General features: G+C 60.3%; 2 protein-coding genes across 4 annotated transcripts; one reads left to right on the top strand and one right to left on the bottom strand.

Moving 5' to 3' along the window:
• The first annotated feature begins 8040 nt into the window (after positions 1-8040).
• On the top strand, positions 8041-13097 carry GPRIN1 (G protein regulated inducer of neurite outgrowth 1). 2 transcript variants are annotated; one of them, XM_053991170.1, is made up of 3 exons: positions 8041-8203; positions 9630-9716; positions 9918-13097. In XM_053991170.1, the coding sequence occupies exon 3, from the start codon at positions 9958-9960 to the stop codon at positions 11344-11346; it is 1389 nt and encodes a 462-aa protein (XP_053847145.1). In that variant the 5' UTR covers positions 8041-8203; positions 9630-9716; positions 9918-9957; the 3' UTR covers positions 11347-13097. The 2 variants fall into 2 exon arrangements, with proteins under 2 accessions (XP_053847145.1, XP_053847146.1); XM_053991171.1 differs by lacking the exon at positions 8041-8203 and adding an exon at positions 8634-8692.
• Positions 13098-13370: 273 nt separating this feature from the next.
• CDHR2 (cadherin related family member 2) lies at positions 13371-24526 on the bottom strand. Of its 2 annotated transcripts, XM_053991105.1 has the most exons (33): positions 24441-24526; positions 23177-23242; positions 22654-22712; positions 22222-22287; positions 21992-22131; positions 21734-21787; positions 21444-21533; positions 20764-20853; positions 20347-20469; positions 20126-20269; positions 19923-19998; positions 19620-19726; positions 19310-19540; positions 19067-19222; positions 18674-18841; positions 18344-18405; positions 18020-18260; positions 17683-17919; positions 17336-17405; positions 16634-17248; positions 16319-16390; positions 15996-16045; positions 15731-15882; positions 15433-15535; positions 15265-15353; positions 14991-15065; positions 14799-14876; positions 14659-14719; positions 14427-14551; positions 14143-14256; positions 13955-14032; positions 13791-13851; positions 13371-13578 (listed from the first exon to the last, which is right to left on the bottom strand). In XM_053991105.1, exons 2-33 carry the CDS (start codon positions 23215-23217, stop codon positions 13459-13461), a joined length of 3948 nt encoding a protein of 1315 aa, XP_053847080.1. In that variant the 5' UTR covers positions 23218-23242; positions 24441-24526; the 3' UTR covers positions 13371-13458. The 2 variants fall into 2 exon arrangements, with proteins under 2 accessions (XP_053847080.1, XP_053847079.1); XM_053991104.1 differs by lacking the exon at positions 24441-24526 and having other exon boundaries at positions 23177-23268.
• Positions 24527-25097: the final 571 nt, after the last annotated feature.

Raw genomic sequence — 25097 nt, 5'->3', positions numbered from 1 at the left:
GGAGTGGGCAGGACTGGTTGCTCATGAGGACAAGATACCTTTCTGACTGCTGGCTGCTGCATCACAACAGGTCACTGTGCCCTGACTCCAGCCAGACTCTGGCTGAGACTTGGGGTGCAGGCAGTGTCCCCGTACCACCTGCCTGTCTGCAGGGCTTTGCATCTGCAGGGGGCCCTGTGGGGCTGAGAACAAGCCAGAGTAGACACAGCGCTGGGCTCCAGCACTGTTTCCCCCCTCCCTACATGCCCCTGCTCCCCTCAAGGGGCAAGGGAGGTGATTGTCACCCACAGCTTGTTCAGATCCAGTGTCACCACCTACAGGGCAGGTGAGTGTCACACATTCTGTGGGATGTCTGCCATGGCAGGGGGTCCTGTGCCCACCCCACAGCGCCGTCCTTGGGTCTTCAGCTCTCCCAGGGCAGGACCACCAACCCAGCCTGGGCCCCCAGCTAGCCTTTAGCCCCTTGACTGCATCACAAGCTGGGGTGAGAGGCTGGGCTGTGTGTCCCTGCCATGAATATCAGATTAGATCCCCCCACCTGTGCTGGCTCACCATCTTTGCCAGCGAGGAGTGAAGCTGCAGCAGTCAGCACGGACTCACAACAGGTTTGCTGATGCCAGCAAATCCTACCCTGGCTCTGGTTGCAGCAGTGCTCATAGCACTCGCTGTGTGTTATTGGAAGGACTGAGACAGCTCTTTGGGGGCTGGCTGGCTGTTCCCCTAGAACACTTTTTCCTTCCCTTGTCTAGTTCTGCTGTGCATGGACAAGCAGACCCAAACCAGCAGCAGCATGGCTTGCCCCAGTGCCAGGGAGGCTATAAAGGGGCTGGGGTAGAGGCAGTGTTGGGGGAGTACCTGGGAGAGCTGGAAGCCAGAGTGCAGGGAGAGAACTTGCTCAAACCAACGCTTTATAGGAAGCAGGGTGTCCCCTCAGTGCACACCCCCTGCACAGCAGGACTGTCACCCTCACCGGGGCAGCTCCCCTGGGTTCTGTGTCTGTAGGTGCAGCTGACCTCATTGTACACAGTGAACACCTGCTCTGGGTTCCCTGTCCACACCTAGGCTGTACTTGCAGTCATGGTTGTAATTTTCTAGAGAGGGGAGAGCTGTGAGGTCTGCCAGGAGGGCTTGGCAGCAAGAGGGGGGCAGAGGTCCCCATGCAGGCAGTGCCACAGGTGCGAGCACCAGGCACAAGCCTGGCACAAGCCTGGAAATGGGGTACACAGCTCTGGGGGACCAGGGAGAGGGACAGGGACCCAGCAGCAGCAAGGAGCACTGCTGAGCATGAGGCTTTATCCGAGATGGATGGAGTCACTGTGGGAAGTTGAACCCAGGCCTTGTGCTGACCTGCCAGGAGCTGTGATGAGGTGCCATGGGTGGGAACCCCTCAAATACAGCCAAGGGGCTCTGTAGCAAGGCAAAGAGCCCAAGAGCAAGGACAGGTGAGGCAAAGAGCCCTCGGGTACCTTGGCTGACTGTTCCATGGTGTAGGACAATCCTACATACAGTTGTGGAAGGAAGCTGGTATTTGTCCAAATATAATTTGCTCACTTTTTTTCTGCTGCCCATGATTTTCAGTGCCAACATGGTGACACTCCAGTACCTTCAAGAGCATCATCTCCTCTGCCCTTGGGGAAGATCTGATAAAACAATGAAGACTGAGAATGCAGAAGAGCCAGCCAAGCTCATTCCAACCATCCTTGCTCCCTGCCAGCAAACAAAAGCTTGGGCTTTCCTTCCCCCAAATTATATAACCTGCTACCTCCACCCCATGCTCCATCCCTCTGGCACAGCAGGCAAGGTATCAGTGTGGTGATATGGCACCTTCCTGGGCTGCTGAATTCCTAAAGCCAAAGTTTAGCTGTGCTGCTGCCACTCACACACCAATGCAGGGTCTGTCAGGAGCGTGTGGCACGAGTGGTCTGTATATTTGCTTGCTCTGGGGTGTGTTCTCACTCCTGAGCTGATTCTCAGCAGTGGCAGGGATGAGGGTGTTATGAGACATTTCCAAGATGCTGCTATCATAGTGATCTGTTTTTGGGAAGCCAAATATGGTGCCATGGTCCTGGAATGCGTAGGACAGTCCTGTTGTCCCCATCCTGACATTGTTAAGCACAGTCCTCAGAGCTGGGTCTGTAGGACACGAGGGACAGCCACCTTCTCTGTGGGCATTTCAGACACAGACACTGATCACCACCCCTTAAAGAATGGACTGGGATGAATGGGCTCAACTCACCTGCTCATATTCTTATAGGGCCTTGGTGCTGATCCTTCTGGAATTGTAAATGGCTCTGTCTGTGTCCCCCACACAGATATAGCAGGCATCAGACTTGTGCAGGTGTTCAGCCCACTTTGCCAAAGCCCTACAGTGACACAGAGCAGAGATGTGGGGTGTGGGGAGAGGGAAGCTGTGGAGACAAACATTTAACCTGACCCTCTGTGCTGGTAACAGCTCCCTCTCAGGAGCTTTTGCTGAAAAGCACAAATAGAAACCCCAGCGTAGCTGCTCTTGCTGAATGTTTTGGCTGGATAAAGAGTAGGACCTGGCAGGATAGAGATCTCTGGTGAGAGGGTAGTGAAAAGCAGAGTCTGCTCACCTTCCAGCTCATCTTGTCTTTATCACCTCCAGAGCTCCTGGACGTGGTGTTCCAAGCACAGCATGCTGTTCAGTCCCCAAGAGCCAATCCCGATAGAATACAGATACAGTGAGAAACAGTCCCTTGGTGGGCACCATGCAGCATCCAGGCACAATCTGAGCAATCCTGCACCTCACACTGCTGTGGAATTGGCTGCCACAGCACAGCACAGAGCAGGGCCATGGGGGAGGTCAGCTTTCCTTACTGGGATGGAGGATTTTCCACTGTTTGCCCCGAAGCCCTTACCAGCTTGGTACAGCTCCTAAAAGCAAAACTGACACTGCAAAACGAGTCCCAAAACTCAGCAGAACTATCCACAGTGTAGTCAAGGTTTCCAGCTGTCTCATTCTCTGCTGTATCAGCTGTATCAGCGAAGCAGAAGGATTTGTGGAAAGAAAAAGAATCAGCATAGACAGGGCCATTCCTGAGGGTACTGCAGGCAGCAGTTCAGGGTGCAGCCTTGGTTCAAAGCCTCTTCCACGGGGGAGGGAACTGCTGTGAGGTGAGAGGGCTTGGAGGGATGCACAGAGTGCCAGCAGCACTTCAGCTGTGTCTTTTCCAGTTTATTCCTCCCTGTCAACGGCCTCAGGAATGGGCAGCTGCGGGCGCTGGATCAGAGCAGCAGCGCCTGGCCAAGAGCAGGAGCTCCTGGAGTTACAGCAGGGGGAAGCACCTCACCGCAGTTGTGAGCTGGACCTGGTCTGCAGGGAAGAGGGGGAAGGTCCTTCCTGGGAGGAGAGGAGAAAATGCAGTGCTGGTAGTCTCAGGGTGCCACCAAGCTCTCAGGCTCCAAACCGGTGCTGTCAGAGTTTACCCAGTGCCCTACTGAGCGGGTGTAGATGTTTGCTATCTATCTCCCACTCCCCAAGTACTGACATCAGGGGCCAGCACACCAATCCCAGGCCCTGTGGAGGTAGAAAAATCAGCCACATCTTGTCTTGCAACTCATTTGCTGAGCTCCAACCAAAGCATATCTAGAACTGGGTGATTTCCACGGGCTGGGCATGGTCTCAGACACACCAAGGAGTCCCCTGACCAAAGTGTGGTGCTGCCCATATCCCAGGGCCACCCCAGATTCCCTCAGGCATGAATGGCTTTGGCTTTCACAGAGTCTTTGCCTTGGCCCTTACCAAGAGGGAGTGTAGAGGTCTTTGCTTTGTGATCAACACTCACTGAACTCTCTCTCTCATGCTGAGGCAGGAGAAACCTTCACTCCTCCCTGAGTCTGAGCAGGCCAGTGGGACTACGGGTTAATGTCCAAGTGAGACCCCTGCCCAGTAGGAGGACCAGCCTGAGGGCCCCTCTACTCCAAATTCTCAGTGCAGGCAAAGTAAGGTGTGAAGGGACAGTGGAGCACTGGGACAGTGACAGGCAGTGATGGTGGCAGCCTCTGAATCTGCCTGGCCAGGCAGCTGCTGCCTGCTCCCCTGGCTGCCAGCACACACTGCTTACAGAGCCAGGACAAACCCACCACCTACAAACTCCTTCCTGGCCTTTTCTACAGTAAAAGGCCTTGTTATTTTCTTAAGCTCGTGTTCCTGTGCAAGAACAACATAACAGAGTTGTTACAACAGGCCCCAGGAAAAATCACAGAGCCTCAGTACAGCATCCAGCAGCTGTCCTGCCCCGCCTAATGGCTCCAGGGAGTTTAGTCACAGCAGCTGGGGACCCAGCAATGGAAAAAAGAGATGTGTGAACTCCTGCTCCCTTTGCTCACTGCCCTTCTAAGCCCTTGCTGATTTGCCCCTTCCCCCAGCACAGCAGGCAGTGGTGGGAGCATCCCCACTCCAGGCTCCCTCAGCGTGTCTCCGGTCAGATGCACCGACCCATAAACCAGAGTTCACCCCCCTCTCCCGCCCCAAGCTGCTTTTCACAGTCGCTGAGTGAGTGTTACTCACTACAAACATCTCCCCCCACTCATCAGAGCACATCGGCACCGAGAGGGAGGGCTGTGCAAATGGAGCGTGAGTTATGGGCTGTCGGCAGGGAAACGAGGAGTGAACTCACCCAGTATTTCCTTGGATTCATCCTCACACCCACCATGGCAACACAAAAAGGAACATCTGGAAAAGGCTGGGTAAGGCAGACAGATGTTCTCTGCCAGCTCATCTGCTCCCCAGGGGGAGGAAGTGACTCTGGCAATCGTGACTGTGTTGGTGAATCCAGGCAAGGGGCCACGGCTTCCCCACGCCACACATGGCTCCCTGGTAATGCCATGGAGCCTCTGCAGAGCAGAGCTGAAGGCAGGATGGGATATGGACCTTGAGCCTGCCACAAATGCCACCAGCCAGAGCTGAATCCATGACAACCCAGGCACAGCGACTGCATCTGAGGAGCACGATGCTTGACACTTCCTGACCAGCACCAGCATTCCAGGCTGCCTGTGGTGTATTCTGCAACAAGATATGCCCTCACTCGTCTGTGCCCAGAGGAGCACCCTGCACTTCCAAAGACCTGCTGCTTTTCACAGCACCTAATGAGCTTTTCTGACTCGTGGCCCCATCCCATGCCCAAGTCACCATGTGCTTTATGCTCCCTTTGTACTTAGCCACTACAGTGCATTTGTGTGCTGTTAATGCAGCCAGGGCTTTCACTTCATCAGCGTGGATTGAGCTGCTGAAACGAACCCCTGGGAAAGGAGAGAGAAGAAGTGAAGAGTCCCTGCCTCTCTACCACAAAGGCACAGAGGCACTGTAGGAAAGGCTTTTGCTCTTCTGGAACAGCAGCATCTGGTTGCAATAGATGATTGTATTGATGATCAGAGGGCAGGAGCATTCAGCTGTGGAGACAGGATGGGAGAGCTGGGCTGTTTAACCTGGAGAAGGCTCTGAGGAAACCGTAGAGCTCCTTCCAGTACCTAAGGAGAGCTGGAGAGGGACTTTTTACAAGGGAGTGGAGTGATAGGACAAGGGGGAATGTCTTTAAACTGAAGGAGGATAGATTTAGATTAAATATTAGAAAGAAATCCTTCCCTGTGAGAGTGGTGAAGCCCTGGCACAGGTTGCCCAGAGAAGCTGTGGCTGTCCCATCCCTCAAAACATTCAAGGTCAGATTGGATAGGACTCTGAGCAACTTGATCTAGTGGAAGGTGTCCCTATTCATGGCAGGGATGTTGAAACTCGATGATTTATAAAATCCCTTCCAGCCCAAACCATTCATTACTTATATGATTCTCTGTGCTGGTTCTTTTCCAGAGCTCTCCCTCATCCTGTGCTGAGAGATGAAATGTGTGGCTAGGTTGTTGCCCAGTGTCACCACCCAGCTCTGGCTGATTGATGCCATGCTTGGGTCCCTATCAGTGGCACAGAGCAGCTGGCAGAGCTGGGCCTCTCTGTTCCCCTGTCCCTGCCTCTGCCCCCAGCTGGCCCTGGGGCCATATCCCTGTCTGCACCCAGAAACTTCCTGAATGATGTTCTCAGCCACCAGGCTGCAGTGTCCTGGGCACAGTGTTCTCCCATCACACGAGGCTGTGGCAGGGGCTGTGTTTTGGGGCACCTGGGACATGAGGTGCTGGCAGGGATCATATATCCCCCCCCCCAGCATATCCACACCAAGGCAGCTGAGAAAACAGTGCTATTTTTCGGGTGCTTGGTGCTTTTGGATCTCTGGGTAACATCCTTGTCACCCCAAGGCACTCACAGCTCTGGGCATGCAGGAGGGTCCTCCTGCTGGTGACATGACTTGGGGGACAACACGAGACACATGGCTGTGGCTGGAGATGAGATCCTGGTGTCCCTGGGCATCCCCTGCCACTGCCATCTGCAAACGCACCACCACCTCCTCCCCCGACATCTCTGCCCGCCGATACCGTGGGCAGCCGTGCGTGAAGGTGACGTGGCCGTGAAGAGGCCGTGGGAACCCCTCTCCTTCCTGCCGGGCAGCGCCGCAGGGGTCACATTCCACACCCTGCCAGCTGTGTGCCACCGCTCCCTGGCATAGCCGGGCACCGGAGAGCCGGAGGCCGTGGAGCCAAGCTCGGGCTGAGCCGAGTGCGGGACGCGTGTGCTGCCCGCTCCGGCGTGTGCGGGCGCCGGCGGCTGTGGGGGAGCCCGGTGTGCGTTCACGTGGCGCTGCCCGTGCGGCGTGGGAGGTGGGCCACGGCGCCCGGGGAGGGGGTGCCGTGCTACCTGCGCCAGCACCCCCTCCGCCGAGGGAGAACGCGCTTTTCAGGCAGCTGCCGGGCTCCTCCCGAGCCGGCAGCGCGGGAGTGCGTTGCCAAGGCAATGGGGACCATCTTACTCATCCTCCTCGCTATTGTTCTCCTGCCAGCCCTGAGGTGCCCGGGCGGGGAGAGGAGGAGGAGGAGAAGGCAGCCAGCCTGGGATGAAGGCTGCCTGCAGGGAGGGAAAGATGTTCCCCATGGCCATCCCCCCCCCACCCCCCCCGCCCCAGCCTCCAGCCAGCTCTGGTGGGATGGGGACACGCTGGTGGCAAGATGCCGATGGGGATGGGGAGAGACGCTGCTGGCGGAGCTTAGAGAGGCAGCTGGGAGCAAATGGCAGCAGGATGTGACCCCGCAGCCTCCTGCCTGCTGTAAAGTCCCAGCCAGAGGCCAGGGGGCGTTTGTCCCCGCCTCTGCCAGGACTTGCCCCAGTCCATGGTGTCCCTTGGATCCGAAAAGGAATGTGCTGGGAACTGAGTCTGATTCCATACAGGGCACCATAGGACATAACCCCACGCCTGTGCCTCACAGTGAGTTAGTTCCCCCACCGCTGCAGGCGTGCAGTAGGGTCCAGTCAATGCTGCAGGATTGGGACCAGCACACGGGACCAGGTGTGGGGACAAACACTTTGAGTAGGGGACACATTAATGTGTGCAGGGATACACCTCCCATTCCAGCCTCTCCAACCATCTACTGGAGTGCCCGTTGGTGACATTGCAGTGCCTCGCTCTGCCCCAGAGAGGGAGGGGGGCAAGGATTTTTATTTAATTTCCATATCCTGCCTCCCTATTTTTAGCCTTCGGCTTTTTGTTCCAGGCTGGCTGTTTACTGAAAGAAGCGTTTCCAACCTCCCTTGTCTCCAAGCAACCAGGTGTGCCAGCTCCCATGGAACCAGCCTTACCCTATAGATCTATAGGGCTGGGGGACCGCTGCTAACGTTATCTCCAAGATGGGGAAACCTGCCTAACCTTAGCACCCACCCCTCCGGACCCTATAGATCTATAGCTCCTGTCACTGTGCTGACATCTCTGGGTCGGGGAGGGGAGCCTGGTCCCATAGCGTGATGAGGGGCAGTGGGAAGTTTGGGGGTTATGCCGGAGGTTTTAGGGGGGGGGATGCAAGGATGCAGGTGAGGCGAGCAGGCCGCCTTCCCCCCCGCAGCGCGAGCGGGAGTGCGTGGGAAGGAGTTAGACAAAGCCTGAGCCCGGGAGCAGAGGCAAGCGCTGCCGGGAGCTAGACGGGGCCGTTCTTCCCTCCCCGTCCTCCCCCACCCTCCGGCGAGGGGTACCCGGGAGCCCATCTCCATCCCGCCACGCTGGCACGTTGTCCCGGTCCCTCGGGCTGACTGGGGCGCAGCCCCGTCCCCGGTAATGCCCGGGAGGGAAGCGGCCGTCTCCATCACCAGGTAGGAGGGGGACTGGGCTCTGTGCTGCTGTCACTCCCACCCGCGGGAGCTACGCTAAGGTTTGGGATCCCCTGACTCTGCCGGTCCCGGTTGTGTGTCCTGCTGTGCCCGAGTGCAGCGGGGAGTGCCGGGATGCTCGTCCCTGGGGCGCGCGGCGTGGTGATGCTTGGGGTACCGGGGGGGCCGTGGGACCATGGGGGGCTCCCAGGGCAGGCCGTGGTGGTGACGGCGATGACACCGGGGGACATGCGGTGTGCCGGGACCCCCACTCCCCACGCGGCAGCCGGCTCTCCTTCGTCTCCCCACTGCTGCTGGGGGTGCCGGGGCGGGCGGCAGCCGGGGGGAGCGGCCCGGGGCACGGTACCGCCCCCGCCGCCACCGCCCTACGCATGCTCGCCGCCGCTGCCGCCGCCGCGCCGAGCCGAGCCGAGCGGGACGGGGCTGGACGGGACGGGACGGGACGGGACCGGGCGGGAGGATCCGCCGCAGGTACCGGCGGCTCCGGGGCGCACGTGGCGGGACCGGGTCGGGCGCTGCCGTCGCCCGCCCCGTACCGGCACCCCTGGGGGGGGGCGGGTTGGGGGGTGTTATGCAGCCCCGGGACAGGCGGCGGGGGCGGGTCGGCCTCCCCCGGCCGGGGCTGCCGCGGAGGCGGCTTTGTCCGGGGCTCGGCCGGGGAAGAGCGGCCGGGGCGTGCACACGCGTGTCCGTGCGTGCGGGTGTGCCCGTGGCCATGTGCTGGCGTGTGCGTGCCCGTGCGTGTGCACACGCGTGTGCCGGGGCTCGCAGCTCCTTCGCGGCGCATCAATACCGGGCACGGTAGTGATCCCGCGGGATCGGGATGCTGTCGCGGCCGGTCAGGGTGCTGGGCGGCCCGGCCCTCCGGGGATCGGGGTGCTGGGAAACTACAGACGGGGCGGGGATCATCGCCTCCGGGCTCAGCTCTGCTGGGGGACGTCGGTGACCGCCTGGTCCCCGCTCCTGTCGCCTCCCTTTGGGGGAACTCGCTCGGCTCCAGCTGTGTCTGCTCGGCTCTGCCCTTTTCGGGATCCACGAGTGGCCGTGTCCGGAGGCACGGAGTGCCCCACGCCTGAGGGATGCATGCTCTGCAGGGTCTCCCCGGCATTGCCAGAGCTGGGGAGCTCTCGGAATTTTTGGGGCTTCCTGCCCTGCTCCTGCCACATGGGGCTTGGAAGGGTTTGGGGACAGCCAGGTGACACTAGATCGTGTTCCCCTCCTGTGGAGAGGGAAGGGCTTGGGCTGCCCTGTGCTCCTGCCCTTCTCTACAACCTCCCTTGGACCCCAGGCCCAGCTTGCTCTCACCCCTCACTGTGCCCAGCTTCCCACTGATAGGAGGGGGCTGCTGAGCCCCCCAGCTCTCAGCCTGGTGCCCTGGACCATTCTCCAGCTAATGCTCTCTCTGCAGGGGTGCCTGCACCACGTCCCCCGCTCCACCAGCCACAGCAACACCTGGATCCCACTCCCCTGCGCCGGGAGAAGGCTGACTTTTACGGTAGGCAGCCGACACTGTTCCTCCCTTCCCATGTGCCTGGGCACCGTGTGCCACCACACAGGCTGTGCCAGGGACAGTGAGTGCTCCAGGTGGCCACCCAACCTGTTGTCAGGGGTGGCATGGAGAAAAACAGTCGGCAGCTGAGGTGTAATGGGTTACGTGTGCTGCTGGCTCCTCACTGCCCCGTCCTCTCTCTTGCAGACCCGTGGCGGGACTAGCATGGGAGAAGCCTTCCCTGGGCATGGGCAGCGCTAAGGAGCCCGAGGGGCTGCAGGTGCTGAGCCGCCAGGCTGGGGCCGAGGACGCCTGTGAGCCCAGTGCCAGCTCCCCTGGCTGCCCAGTGGCAGGCGAGTGCCTGCCTGGCTCCGGCTGTGCTGCGGGAGCCCGTGCCATGAGGACCTGCTGTGTGGCTGAGGCAGAGTCTCAGGGCACCAAGGCCAACTCAGTGGCAGAGAAGAAGGTGCCATCGCCAGCAGGACCAGCTCCTGGCACAATTCTCCAGGACACCAGCACAGAGCAGAGTGTGGCAGTAGCAACAGGGAGCTGCGGAGGACCAAGTGGTGCTGCCTCTGCCTGTGGTGCCACAGGGATGGGGGTCCCCAACACCCAGAAGGAGGATGCAGCCCCCTCTTCCCCTGTTTCTGATCCCTGCCTCCAGGCAACCAGCAAGGACACGGGGAGCACGACAAATCTTGCCAAACATGTGGCATTTGTGGAGCCCACTGCAAGCACCGGGACAGCTGAGCTTCCAAGCCAGGAGCAGCCCCAGGACAGCAAAGGGACATCCCTGGGTGCTGCTCCCCAGACAAAGAGCAGTGAGGCTCCCAAGCACCCCCAGGCATGCACAGCAGACCCCCCCAGCACCAGCACTGCGGGGATTGGGGGTCGAAGTGAGGCAGGGCCAAGCTCCACTGCTCTGGGCCAGGGCAAAGCTGAGAGGAGCTCAGTCCAGGATGTGGGTGCTGGGAGCAGCCAGCAGCCCCAAACAGCCAAGCAGCTCTGTGAATCCTACTCCTTTGAAGTGACCCCACCCCAGGACACTGGGACACAAGACATGGGGACGCAAGTGGACAGCCGTGTGTCCTTGGTGTCGGTGGCCTTAAGCCCCATGAGCCCCCCATGTGGGGCTGCTGCCTTCACCTTCCCCAAGACAGAGACAGCCTCTGCAGCCCTGCGCCTCGAGCCCTCCAAGAAGGACGCGGAGATGCAGGTGTCCATGCCTGTGGAGACCCGCTCAGTGGCTACTGGGCCGATGACACCAGTGGCCAAGTCCCCGCAGACCTCGTATCCTGAGGTGCAGGTGAAGGGGACGGTGCCGGAGGTGGTGGAGGAGGAGCCTCCGGAGCCCATCCGGGAGGTGAGCTGGGATGAGAAGGGGATGACGTGGGAGGTGTATGGGGCCTCCATGGAGGTTGAAGTCCTGGGCATGGCCATCCAAAAGCACCTGGAGAAGCAGATTGAGGAACACGGGCGGCAGGTGGTGGTGACCCCGCAAACCACCCGCACCGGCTCTGTCAAGGGAGGGCCCCGCAAAGGCGAGGCCAAGAGGCAGCCCAGCGTCTTTCGGGCTCTGCTGCAGAACGTCCGGCGGCCCCGGTGCTGCTCCCGCGCCGGCCCTGCCATGGAGTGAGTTGCTGCCTGTGCTGGCAGGGTGGGGGTGCCTCGGGGCTTCTCCAGAGGAAATGGGGATGGGTCCCTGCCCTGGCGTCCTGAGACACCCGGTGCCAGTGTGCAGGGCTGTGGTGGTGATGGAGCACTGCACACTGGGACAAGGTATCTCCTTTGCTGGGGTCCTCCCTGTCAGCCTGGGGTTCCCCCATGAGTGTAGCCCCATGGAGGTGCCCTGGGACATGAGACTGGTGCCCTGTCTTTGTGCTTGGTGGCTTTTTTCAGCACGAGGAAGCACGTGGCTCCTTCCAGATGGAGGCAGCTGCTCCTGTGTGTCTGCTGCCCGTGGCACAGGTCTGAAGATGGCTCAGGGTGCGTGCTGCTGGCTGCCCTGAACTCTGACACCTCATCACTTCCCATGCTGGAGAGACACTGGTGCATCGCCCTGCCATTGCTTTGCCTGTCCAGGGCTTGGCCACACTCCAACAAGCCTGTGGCTGTGCATGCGTGGATCCCCACAGCCACCCATGGCAAGCACCAATCCCTCAATTTCCCTGTTCTCTCTGCCCCAGTGCCATGTTGTGGGTGCCCTGGAGCTGGGAGGATGTGGCCACACAGGGCACCAGGACAGATCTCAAATGAGAGAGACAGGGGCCAACCACGTGTGTGATGCAGAGCTGCTCATCTCTGTCACCATGGCTGGAGGTGCTTTGGGAGTCTGTCCCTATAGCCCCCAGCTCCACCTGCCTGGAAGCAGCACATCCTCACCACGGCTGGTGGTGGACATGAAGCCTGCCCTGCTTCCAGGCCTGTCCAGCTGCCCCAGTGGCGCTGGAAAAGGCCCCATGTGCTGGGGACATGGGCACGTGTCCCGCTGGGCTTCTCCTCTCCGACGGCAGCTGGGGACGTGATGACTGCAAAACGCTGCCACTTTTTACAGCTGGGGTTTTACAGGGTGGGGGGGAGGGGAGCTTTTATTGAACTGTGTTTGCATTTTTGGAGCTTTTTAAGAGACACTTTCAGCCATGAGCGTCCTGCCTTGGAGCCACTTCCCCTGCAGTGGCCTGTGGGGCTGAGTCCATCTTTTCAAACGCTGTTCCTACGTTGCCTGTGCTCTGCTAGGCTGAAGAGCATTGGGAGTGAAGGGTCAGCCTGCAGGGGGGTGAATATCCCTGTGCTTGGGCCAACATCCCTGTGGCTGGCAGCACCTCAATGTCCTGCCAAGACGTGGATCTTGGCTCCCCCAGCCTGGCCCCATACAGAGGACCAGCCCCACAGCAAGGGGGACCCAGGCCTGTGTCCAGCATCTGATGGGCAGGAGGCTGCAAACAAGGGGTACTTGGAGAGCTGCACCATCCCCTCTGGGCAGAAGTGCGGGAGGGCTCAAGGTGCCAGAGTCACCACTGCAACAGTTTTCCCTCGTTAAGGTAAAGTCTTGCCCACCTAAACCCACACTGTACATCCTGGGCTTGTTTTGTCCCTGTGGGGCTGCAAAGGGCTTGTTGAAGTGCCAGCTGGCAGCCAGGGCCGTGGCAAGTGCCCACTCTGTGCCGTGGCACTCGCTGGGACCTGGCTCTGCTCAGTGCCTTGGGCTGTGGGACCGGTGCCATGGCCATGCCAGGAAGACCAGGAGCCCTGGGGCATCCCCTTGCCACCCTGCCCCAGGCTGTGCTCACCTCCAGCCCCGCACTGCCAAGCTGTGGCACACCAGTGCTGCAGCTTCATCACCTATTTTCTTCTTTTTTTCCTCTTCATTTCTTTTGGGGGTGGGGCGGGGGGAGGAAGGGGCAGGAGGATCAATCTGTCAATGTGGATGTTGGGTAATAAAACCTTGCACAAACCTCTTCGAGGGGCTGCCTGCACCTCCCTCCCCTGGGGCAGAGGGGGTCCTGGGGACAAGAAACCCGGCTGAGCCACACAGTGGCACCTCCCCTCTGGCACCAGCTGGCCCAAAACCAGCACTTCATGCTGGGAGAGATGACGCCAAGCTGACTGAGCCCCTCAGGCAGTTGGGCTGATGACCACAGGACACTGTGACCCCCGTGGAACAGTTTTATTGCCAGACACTGAACATATCAACACTGAAGCAGCTGCCTGAGTCCTGCTCTGGCCCTGCTGCACCCTGTGAGCCCGCTCACAAGTCCGTGGTGGTGAAGGTAGTGTTGAGGTACGCTGTTTTGGTGGGCTCCTTCAGGTTCAGGGCAGCCACCAGCACCTCCTTGTCCGTGGGGTCTGTTGGCTGCATTTTGAGCTGCTGCAGGAGGAAAGTGTGGTCAGGAGGGATGGGGACAGAGATGTAGGGAAGGGACACTCGTCCTTCCCAGGAGCTGAGGGCTGTTGAGGGGTGCAGAGTAAAGAACACAAGGGGTCTGTGAGGCCCTGGGGACCACAGCAGAGAGAAGAAGATGCAGGGTGCTCTGTCAGGACTCCCAGCTGCCAAGCACTGGCAGCTCTTTGCACACTTACCTCAACCTCAAAGTTGTCATCTGCTGGTGCATTTACTGTATTTTCATCCAGGGAATTAGTGCTGTGGAGAATGGAGGGTGGGAGGTAAAAAAGGACCCAGGCACTGGAGAAGTGAGGTATGAGGTTACAGCCTGTGGCCTTTGGGACCTGCCCATATAGCTCACCTGGTCACAGAGATGGAGTCCTCGTGGAAGCCCAGGTCGTGAGAGGGATCCAGTGGGTGGTTCAGCATGGGGTTGGCCCTGGTCAGGGATGGGTGGCAGGTAAGTGCTGCCCCTTGGGGCACTGCAGCCCCTGGATGTGGGGACAAACCTGCTCTCTCCCCAGCTGCTGCAGGGAGCCCCCCACTCACCCTTCAGCATTGTACTGGTTGGTCCCAGGGATGCCAGCTCCCTGCTGTGCTGTTGCAGGGTTGAATGTTGTGGCCGCCTTCAGAGCCTTCATGGCACTCAGCTTCCTCTTGTAGCTGCAAAGCCCAGGGATGGGGTGGGTGAGAGGGGCAGGGGGGAGCTGGGCTGTGGGATGGGGTGGGCAGAAGCGGGTTGGAGGATAGGGATGGGTCTGGGGGTGCTGGTGAGGATGGGGGCAGTGGGGGGTGGTAGATGGGGGGCAGGGGGGGTGCAGGCAGTGAAATACCTCCTGGTGGTGAGTACCAAAACCAGGGTCATGATGAGTATGAAGATGAGCAGGAATGCTGCCAGTCCTGCGATAATGCCAATCAGCTCCACCTCCTTGGTGGGCTTTGTCACCTCCCCGGGGCCCTGGCACAGAGCAGGGGTGAGGGCACAGTTCCAGCCAGTGGAACCCCCCAGCCAGCCCCAAAGGGGTTGTTACCCTCTCCCCGTGCCCTTTGCCTGGCCCCACTCACAATGACAGCCAGGCCCAGTTTCACCAGCTCAGCCAAGCCCACCGGATCGGACTGTATGAGTCTGCCAAGGAAAGAGGAGGTGTGAGCAGCTGGGCTGGTTCCAGCACGTGGCAGTGCCCGTGCACAACCCCAGCACTCACATGCTCAGGTCATTGACATCCAGGGCAGTGCCATTGCTGTACACGAAGTAGGCCTCCATCACTGACTTGGCATCCACACTGCAGAGTCACAGAGATGGGGGGAGTGTGGTGCTGGGGCGCAGGGCATGATGCCCCGCCCCACGGTGACACCCCTGATGCCACCACCATGTCCCCTTCCCCACCACCACTCACTGGGTGTCACGGGTGTCCTCTATGCTTCGGATGGCCACCACGTAGACTGCTGCCTTGGTCACGGTGGTCAGGGCCCTAGGAACAAGAGAGAGGGGGAAAGCTGGGCTGGACATCCTGCTGCTCTGCTCATGGGCACAGGAAGCAGATGGACCCCCTGAAGCCCTCTCCTCTGGTGGGGACCTGTCTGGCCCACCCCGTTCACAGTCCATGAAGCTGAGAGACACACTTGGTGGGTCCAGCCATGCACCCCCAGCCCCGGCCCAGCACCCCTTACAATTTAATATTTTCGGAGTTACTCTGGACTTCTTCCACCGTTGTCACGAACTGGAGCCGAACGCGGTAGCTCTGATCCACCGTGAAGATCTGTGTGGGGGGACCAGGGGTGAGCGGAGCTGGGCCGGGCGTGTGGTGTCCTGGGCCGGGGGTTGGGGGTGACACTCACACTCAGCACGGTCTGTGCTCTGTGCACCGGTTCCTCACCATCCTCAGCCTCCACCGTCACCTTGTACTGCCCCTTCAGTGATTCATCAAGGTTGCTGGCCACTCTGTGAGGACAGGGACATCAAGTGATCCCACTGCACCGCACAGGATGTCCCCTGCCATCCCTCAAGCTCCATGCTCCCTCCATCCCTAGGCAGGACTCCGGAAAGGCTTTGTCCCCTTTCCAGCCTGTGCTGGCCCTGCAGCAGGCAGGAGCTGAGCTGCATTCCTCCCACCCCGGCCCAGACCCATGGCCTCACCGGATACTCCCAATGTAGGCGCCCTTGTCAGGTGTTGTGGACACCCCAAAGAGGTTCTCGAAGGGCCGACTGACCCCGTTGTCCTCCACAAGCACCACACTGACAATGGAGAAGGTGATGGTTCCCCCCAGCCCTGAGTCAGCATCTGTGGCCTGCAGGGATAGGCATGGCAGGAGCATGGGTGGGAATGGCCCTGGCCTGTCCATGGTGGGGACAAGTGAACAAGGCTCCACGGACTGACAGATACAGGTAGGCAGCTCCTCACCTTCACAGTAGCCACTTGCAGTTCCACAGGAGAGATTTCGGGGACAACCACTGCCAGGAACAGACAGATGGATGGTGCAGTCATGCTGGTGAGCAGCCAGACTCGCTGCAGACCCCACGCCCACACAGCCCCAGGGTTCCAAGCACCCACTGCTGCCCTTGGCCCCATAGCCTTCATGGAAAGCACTGAGTAACCCCAGCCTGGCCCCCGCACTGCTCAGCTCTGCCCCGGGCTTGGAGAAGATCCTTGCTGCTGGTGAATGTGGCAGGGCATGTGTGGGTGCAGCGAGGAGCCCACATGATGTGCCAACCCCAGCTGCTCACCAAAAGTCTCTGAGATGGCCTCGAAGACTGGCACGTTGTCATTCACATCAATAATGATGATCCTCAGGGTTTCTGCAAATGTCCCAAAAGCAGAGCTCTGATCACCAACAGAGCAGCTCTGCAGCACCATCCTCTGCTTCCTGTGGGAGCTCTGTCCTCCCAAAAGGTCAAAAGAACTGGGGACACCTTCCCTCTGTAGCCAAACCACCCAGCTCCCGCCCCACTGCCCACAGCTTCTCGTGGGAGGTGGGAGAGGCAGGTCCCAGCACCTGCCATGCCCGGTGGTGGTGGAAGGAGTGGGCAGTGGGGCCGTACCGTTCTGGCTGTAGCGGTTGCCTTTCTCAGTGTACAGGTCCTCCACCCTCAGCGTGAGCAGGACCCTGTCACACACCTCGTAGTCGATGTCCGAGCTGTTCACCAGCACTGAGCCATTGGGTGCCAGCACGAACCAGTCCCAGCACACGTCCTCAGCACTGCTGTCCCCCTTGAAGCAGGCGACTGCCACCTCCTCGAAGACCAGCGAGTGGTTGGTGTCAGGGTCGAAGGCATTCAGCGTGTGGATCAGACCCTGCTGCGTCCCGTTCTCAGCCACCGACGCGTCCTGCAGTGAGCCTGGCAGGATGGTGGGGGACTCGTCATTGACATCGAGGATGTGGACTATCACTGTGACATTGGCCTTGTCCCCTGCGTTGTCTGCAGCCGTGTTCTCTGCCAGCACTGTCAGGGTGAAGAACTTCTGCTGCAGCGTGTCATAGTCCAGGGATGTCTCAGGGTCTACGGACAGCTGCCCACTGTAGTTCCCCGGCCCCAGGCGGGTTGAGCGGATTAAGAAGTTGCTGGAGCCACTGCCTCTCTCAAGTCGGAATGAAATGCGGGAATTGATCTCTGTCCGGTCGGCGTCTGTGGCCTTCACCTCACCCACAAAGGACCCTGCAGGTGGAGACAGACACTGAGTGGGCAGTGGGCACTGACTCAGGGCCACTGCTGGTCCCACAAACCTGGCCATGCAACTTCTACCTGGAGAGTCTTCAAAGACTGAGAACTCATAGGACTGGTTAAGGAACACGGGAATGTTGTCATTCAGGTCCTGCAGAAGACAAAGCCCATGGCTGTAGCCCTTCCAGGAAACAGGATTCTCCACAGCCAGCTGGGGACAGGAGTGTGGGCACCTGCCTGCCCACAGGCAGGAGCTACACAAGCCCTCTCCTGCCTCCCTGCATCAACTATTCACTCTGCCCCCACAGAAAGCCTGGAGACACGCACCTCTGCCACAGCCAGGGATTCCACAGCCCCGCCCGGCCCATCCATCCCAGTTCCAAGCCCCAGCCTGCCCCAGCATGTCCCTGCTTGTGCCCAGGGCTCACCCCCACAGTGATGGTGACGTTCACCGTGGTGTTCAGCGGTGGCTTGCCGTGGTCATACACCATCACTGTCACCACCATCTGTCCACGCTCATCTTCCAAGGCTTCGCGGTCCAGTGGCTCCTTGCTGTGCATCTCACCTGTGTCTCTGTTGATGGTAAAGTTGTCGCTGAACAGTCCTGGCAAGATCATGAAGCCCAATTTGCTGTTGAGGCTGTCAGGCTCGTCATTGTCGATGGCCTGAAAAGGTCAGCATTTGGAACAGGGCTGCCGGGCACCTTGGGGACAGTCCCTCCCCTCTGACAGCCCTGTCAAGCCCCCCACCTCTGTTGGTACATACCTGGATCTGTGTACTAACGTTCTGCCCCTCTTCCACTGAGATGAAGTAGGAGCCAATGACGACGGGCACCATGTCATTGGCATCCAGCACGGTGATCTCCAGCACGGTAGTGCCCACCAGGTTGCCCCCATCCTTGGCCTGGAGGTTGGCATAGTAGATGGAGCGAGTCTCCCGGTCCAGCAAGCTCCCGTTGTGCACCAGCAGTGCCCCGGTTGTGGCGTTCACCGTGAAGATGTTACGGCTGTGGCATACACAGAGCCTTCAGGCCTGGAGCCCACTCTCCAGGATGATGCCCTGCTTGTGGCTGGCTCTGTCCTTACGTACATGGTCTCCGGGAGCAGCTGGTAGGTGATCTGGCCCAGGACACCGCTGTCTGGATCATAGGCCTAAAAGACAGAAGGAACCATCTGGTTAATTTGTTTCAGCCCTCAGAGCAGTGATGAGTCTGGGGCAGTGGCTGTTGGCAGTGAACACCCCAAAAATGTGGCCCTCATAGGCAAGGGGTCCCACCCTTGAGTACCCACTAGCCCTGACTCCTTCCTCTGTGTATGGAGCGATCAGCGCCCTCAGCACAAGCTGTACTAGAAGTGCTAGGTGTGCCCAGTGCACTGCTTGGGGATATTAGGTGTGCCCACTGCCTGCTCAGTGCCTGACCGTGATGTTTGGGGAGATGACGGTGCCATCGGGGCTGTTCTCCATCACACTCAGGGTGTAGGTGCTCTGGGGGAACTCAGGGATGTGGTCGTTGCTGTCGATGAGGTCAATGGTCACGGTGGCAGTGGAGCAGCAGTCTGTAGGGTTCCCCGTGTCATTAGCAATGACCTGCAGGATTGAAAAGGGACCATGTCTCACACGAGTCCCTAAACATTAGAGAGACCTGTCACACTCCAGCCCAGTTCCTCTGCACCAAACAAACTGCCAGGGCAGAGCCCTGCTCTGCTTTAGCTCCTGAACTTTGCAAGCCAAGGGCCGTGTCCCCACTGTGCCCCAATGGATGCAGGGAGCAGGAACTGCCTCCACAGAGCAGGCCAGCCCTACAAGTCCCACCTGCACCACCATGACATGGCTTATCTCGTAGTCCACTAAAGATGAGTTTTGCACCAGGATCTGGACTTCCCCTGCACCCACAATCGTTGTGGGGAACACAGTGAAGGCGTTGGCATTCGGACCCTGCAGGCTCAGCTCAAAATTGCTGTTGATGCCCTGCCACGGAGGCACAAGAGCAAGGGTGAGTGGTGCAGCGAGGACAGACACAGGCACCACAACCCAGATCCATGGACAGGCTCCTACCTTGTCTGGGTCATAGGCAACAATGTTGAGGTTGGACACAGGCAGTCTGGTGGAGGAGTGCTCTATGATGTTGCCCGTGAAGTGGTTCTGAGCACTGGCGGAGAAGTTGCAGCTGGACAGGGAGCAGTTGTAGAACTGGGGCTTGTTGTCATTGACATCAGTCACCAAGACTGTCACCAGGGTGCTGGTCTGGGCCACCTTGCCGTGGATATCCAGGTGCTCCTCACGTGCCTGGGGAGGGGGAGAGAGCAGGTTGGAGGGGCCCAGGGAGAGGAAGAGGATGGGGTTCCCCTTGCTATCTCCTACTCACTGTGACTTCCAGCAGCACTTCCTCGCTTGGCAGCTGCTCACGGTCCAGGGGCTCACTCACAGTGATGGTGCCCGTTGTATTATTGATAACAAAAGGAACACTGGCATCTAGGACAAGGGGACAGCAGGAACCAGTGGTAGCCACTGGGAAAGGCAGGCCTGGCCCTCTCTCTGCCAGCAGGTCAGGCTAGCAGAGCCTGGTTGCCCAGAACCAGTTTCCAGGGTACCCCTTGCTGCCTGAGCACCCCTCCTGCTCATCCCACTGTGTCATCCCCTTCCTGACCCATTCTGCCCCATCACTCACTGGTGATGATGTAGGAGATTTTATCATTCACCCCTGTGTCTTGGTCCATGGCAGTGACAGTCAGCACAATGGTGCCCTGTGGGGACATGGCCATCAGGGAAGGACCTATGACATCTCCAGCTGCCCACAGACCTGGTGGCCCAGACACTTGAGGGGCAGGGACAGGGGCAGGGACACGACACTGGGGCAGGCAGGCTCCTGACCAAGTCGCAATTCTCAGGCACAGAGCCCGAGTAGGGCTCATTGAGGAACCGTGGGTCCAGGTTGGGCATGTCCTTAATGGTCAGGGACAGGTAAGTAAAGCTCTTCTGGATGGTCCAATTGTTGTGCAGCAATCCCCCGCCATCCTGAGGAGCAGAGCACCTGTCAGTCACACAGCCCCCTTCCCTGGCAGCCCTGCAGCCCCAGCCTGGATGGGCCCCACCTGGGCGAGGATCTTGATCTGGTAGAAAGCGTTCTTGGCATAGTCCAGGGAACCATTGAGCACCACACTCCCATTGGTCAGGATGTAGAAGAGCTGGAGATTGTTCGTGTTGTCTGGGATCACCTGAGCAGGGGACATCAGCCTGTGTCACCAAGGCAGGGAGCAGAGGTGTCCCAGCAGAGATGGGGGCTCTGTCCCCATCCTTCTGCCAGGCTTGATCCATGGGGACCCCCAACCACCTGGCTCATCCCTGGCCTGAAACTGTTCCGCACCTTGCACCCATTGCCCAAAACCTCCCTGCACCCCCAGAGATATGGGTCTGCCCTGGCCGTGTCCCCCAGCACCTCAGCACCACAGGGGTGGCCCAGGGGTGGGTTTGGGTATGGTGTGACCCACTCCACAGTGCTCTGTGCTCACCTCCTCGATGCCGTAGCTGACTTTGGAGGCGTTCCCGGTGTCGCTGTCGTTGGCAAACACGGTGTAGATGATGCTGTGCACGCTCGTGTTCTGGCCACACAGGGGGGTGGTGGTGGAAGAGCAGGGGGGTGATGCTGGGCCTGGAGCCTGCCAGCCCTGCCCTGGCATGTTCTGGCCCTGCAGGGCTGCAGGCACTGCCCAGTGCCAGGGACACACAGGGACGAGCTGCTGCCCTTGCTCAGGCCGGGCAGAGGCTGGACCCCCTCGCTACCCTCCCTGGGGTCCCTTGGGAGCAGCGGCTACATCCCAGCCCTGGAGTTGCTGGATGGGGGTCGGACTCAGCCCCATGCCCCAGGTACACCTTGATCCAATGTCACAGGCTGACAGGTAGCTTGGGCACACCCTGAACTCATTGCAAGGGCAGAGTCCCAGTCACATTCCAGCGTCTCAGGGTGACACAGAGGCTCCCAGCGGGAATTGCCCTGGTGACAGAGTGCTCCCAGGTGCTGGCTGCACCATGGACAACCCCACGCCCAGGCACACTGTCACCACACACCCAGGTGTGGGGTCACACTGTTCCCAGCCTGTTGTTGTCCCACTCCTGGCACACCCATGCCACAGGAGCCACCCAGCACCCCTGCCCTGCTGCCCGTGGGGGCTGGGAGGTCCCAGAAAGGTACCTCAGCGATGATGGCATTATATGGCAGGTATTGGAAGACTGGGGCGTTGTCATTGCGGTCCTCCACGATGATGGTGATTTTTTTGGAGACCTACCAAGTGTCAGAGAGGGCACAAGGATGGGTGTGTGGAAGACGGTGGCCAACAGAGCTGGATGCAGTTCTGGCATCCCATGCCCACCCTGGCTAGCCAGCCAGCATCACCCACCCGCTTCCAACTGCCTTCCCACTGAGCCTTGTCCATGGGGGCTCCTTTCCCCCTGCAGCCACCCAGCCCCTGCCCCAGCACTCACCTCATTATTTACACCATCCGACACTCTGGCGATGATGGTGAGCCTGGCCTGGAGCTGAGGGGACACAAGGCAGGACTTGGTCAGGGCCAATGTGAAGCTCAATCCTTGGATGGCTGAGCCCCAACCTCTGTGAGGACAACTTCCCCTCCAGGAGCTGGGTTCTGGGGCCAGGGAGTGACCCACAGGCTCTGCCCTCCATCCCCATACCCCCAGACTCCCACTCAGGCAGGGACATCTGACCCCATCCTCTGCCCTCACCTCACGGTCCAGGGAGTTCCTCAGTGTCACTCTGCCTGATTTGGAGTCAAGAGAGAAGTAGAAGGCATCTGTCCCTCCGATTTGGTAGGTGAGAGGGTCGTTGTCAAGGTCATAAGCCTCCAGCTGGAAAGCAAACTGGCCTGGGGGCACAGGCAGAGTCAGCCCCTGCCTGAGAACCCCCCAGTGACTCCTCTGACACCCCAGGCCCTTCTCGAGACCGCCCTACTCACCCAGCTCCAGGTCCTCAGGCACGTAGAAGATGGTCACGTTGATGATGGGGACTGTGTTTCCTGAAACTACAGGGAAGAGGAGCCAAGCACCATCCCTGTGCCGGGCTCTGCTGGCAGACCCACGCCTGGCAGCACCTCCTCAGCTCCAGCCCCAGCTCCCACCCGTGGTTTGGGTCTCCACGGCAGACAGGGGAACCCCCAGCCCTCTCGCCCTTGTGCTTATCCCACACCTCCAGACCACGCTTCTCTTCCAGCTGCAGCCCCCACGCTTTCCCCACTGTCCAGCCCTGGCCTGCCCTGGATCTCCAGTGGGGCAGGCAGCTGTTTTGGGGTTGTAGCTTCCCCCAGGGAATGGAGAAAGAGTATTGGGGGTTGAAAGCAGCTCCAGCACCTCCCACCCGCCCATGCCAGATCTCCAAGAGGAGTCCTTACCTGCTGCCAGGAGGAAGGGGAGCAGCACCAAAGAGCGCCATGCCATCCTGCCAGGATGCCTGTGGGCACACACCAGGGAACAAGCACTTGAGAGACTGAGGCCTGCCCCCCAGATCCCTCCTGGGGAGCAGCCACCCGGGCAGGAGAGGTGCTGCTGGGGACAGTCCCCTCTGCTGAGCCGGGCTGGCGAGCAAACACCGGGCTCCACGCTGCACTCCTGGGCATGGGCTCCCTGAGGACGTGGCATGCGAGGACAGGGTTGACCTCCAGGTTGAGGAGACTTTAGGTGTGCCTGGGGGACCCCAGGAGCCTGTCCTGGGCATGGCTGGAGGCTCCACTGCTCGTGCCCAACAGGGCCTCTCCAAGCAGTGCTTGGAGTCCAAGAGTAACCCATGGTATGACCACGGTGTCTCCCTGCTTGTGCCAGGGTCTGTGGGCAGCTCCACAGCTGACAGGCACCCCCACCTCCCCTCCATGCAGCAAGGTGCCCGTGGGGGCCGGGATAGGGGCTGGCATCCCTTACCTGTGGCTGTGTCCCTGGGGATGCTGCCTCTGCACTTGCATCTTGACACTGCCAGACCTTTGCCTCCTGCAGTAAACATGTTCATCAATCATTAACTGCAATTAAGGGATGAGAAATCCCTCTCCCGTCTTCCGTATTCCTTGTTCTCATCCCACAGCTCCCACCCAGCTCAGCTCCAGGCTCACTCCCCAAAACCAAGTCCCCAGGTGTCCATACTGGGTGCTGTCCCTCAGGCTTCAGCCACCCCAACCTGCATCCATGGGACCCCAGCTCCCAGAAGGGGTGCGGAGCCTTCAGGGAGGCAGAGGGATCCCAAACCCCCCCAGGACACCAAAGGGGGGTTAGGGAAATGCCCTGCATCCCCTGGGCTGGGGACACTGGGGTCCTACCAGGACAGGGGGTGGGCACCAACCTTGTGGTGTGGCCACTGGGGCGGGTGCTGGGGGCCCTCTGCACCCCCTGCCACCCACTCCCATCCCCAGGAGCTTGGCCCAGCCTCCCTGACCTACTTCAGACCCGCTAGGGACAAGGGTGGATTGTCCAGCTCTGCTCAGGCAGAAAAGGGCTGGGAGGTGGCGGTGGGGGGGCATGGCAGCCTGCTGGACCCCCGCATCCATGGCCTTATTCCCTGGGGAACCCACAGGGCCTGGATACTGGAGAAACTCTGGAGTCTTCCCAGACACTCAGCCTGCTCTGAGGTTCCCATCTCACCCTACACCCAGAGAACCCCCAGAGAAGGGGCTACAGGGCACAGACTGTGACCACCCCTTAGCAAACCTCTCCTGAGCTGGTCCGGGACCACCCCAGCTCCTGCAAAAGCTACTCCAGGACATCCTCACAGACACCCCATGAGCTGCCTGGGGTTACCCCCAGAGTCCCCCAGGGCTACCCCGGGGTGCCTCCCCTGAGGTTCCTGGGGCTGGTGCTGGATACTGTTCTGCAAACTGCTCCTTGCTGTCCTGGGGCACTTCCACACCTCCCAGGGCTGTCCTGAGACATCCACAACTTCCTGAAAGGAGGTTGTAGCCTGGTGGGAGTCGACCTCTTCCCCCTAGCCACCGGTGAAGGTTTAGGTTGGTCACCAGGAAGAATTTCTTCACGGAAATGTTTGCCAGGCATTGGAATGGGCTGCCCAGGGAGGTGCTGGTCACCGTCCCAGGATATGTTTAAGGAAAGACTGGATGTGGCACTTAGTGCCATGGTCTAGTTGGCATGGTGGTGTTGGGTCATAGTTTGGGCCGCATGATCTCAGATCTTTTCCAACCTAACTGATTCCGTGATTCTCTAATTCCTGTGATCTCCCCCAGCTCAGTCCCGGCGGTGCTCGCTGCGCTGCCACTCGGAGCATTACGGCCGAAGAGCTCCGCCGTGCAGTTTAGCGGCGCCGTTCTTGGGCTCATTACGGCAGGAGGCGGCGGGCGCGCCCATCGGCGCGGTGCGGGGGGGGGGGAGGCGGTGCTGCGCGGGGAGGGGGGGCAGCGCGGCGCGGCCGGTTCCATCGGCGGGCGGGCGCGGGGGCGCCATGAGGCGGGGCTGAGGCCGGAGCGGGAGCGGCACCGGGACTGGCACCGGCACCGGGACGGACACGGAGCCCGGCGGGCCCGGCCGCCGCGCCATGCGAGCGGGCTGAGGGGCGGGCAGCGCCGGGGCACGGCACCGAGCGCCGGGGGCGCGCCTCCCGAAGGTACGGGGCGCGGCGGCGGCCGCAGGCCCGGGCTGTGCGGGGCAGGGCCGGGGCACCTGGGGGAGGCGGCGGGCAGGGCCCGGGGCTGGGGGAATGGGGAGGGCAGCCTCGGGGCAGCGGGACGGGGAGGGCGGCGGGCAGGGCCCAGAGCGATGGGGCGGATGCAGGGCTGCGGGGCCCGGTGCGGCGGGCGGAGGAGCGAGCGCGGCCCGGTGCGGCGGGGCGGCCGGGCCCGGT

The sequence above is a fragment of the Vidua macroura genome, chromosome 15 (genome assembly GCF_024509145.1).
Source record: "Vidua macroura isolate BioBank_ID:100142 chromosome 15, ASM2450914v1, whole genome shotgun sequence".
NCBI lineage: Eukaryota > Metazoa > Chordata > Aves > Passeriformes > Viduidae > Vidua > Vidua macroura.
This window is presented reverse-complemented; position numbering and strand designations above follow the sequence as displayed.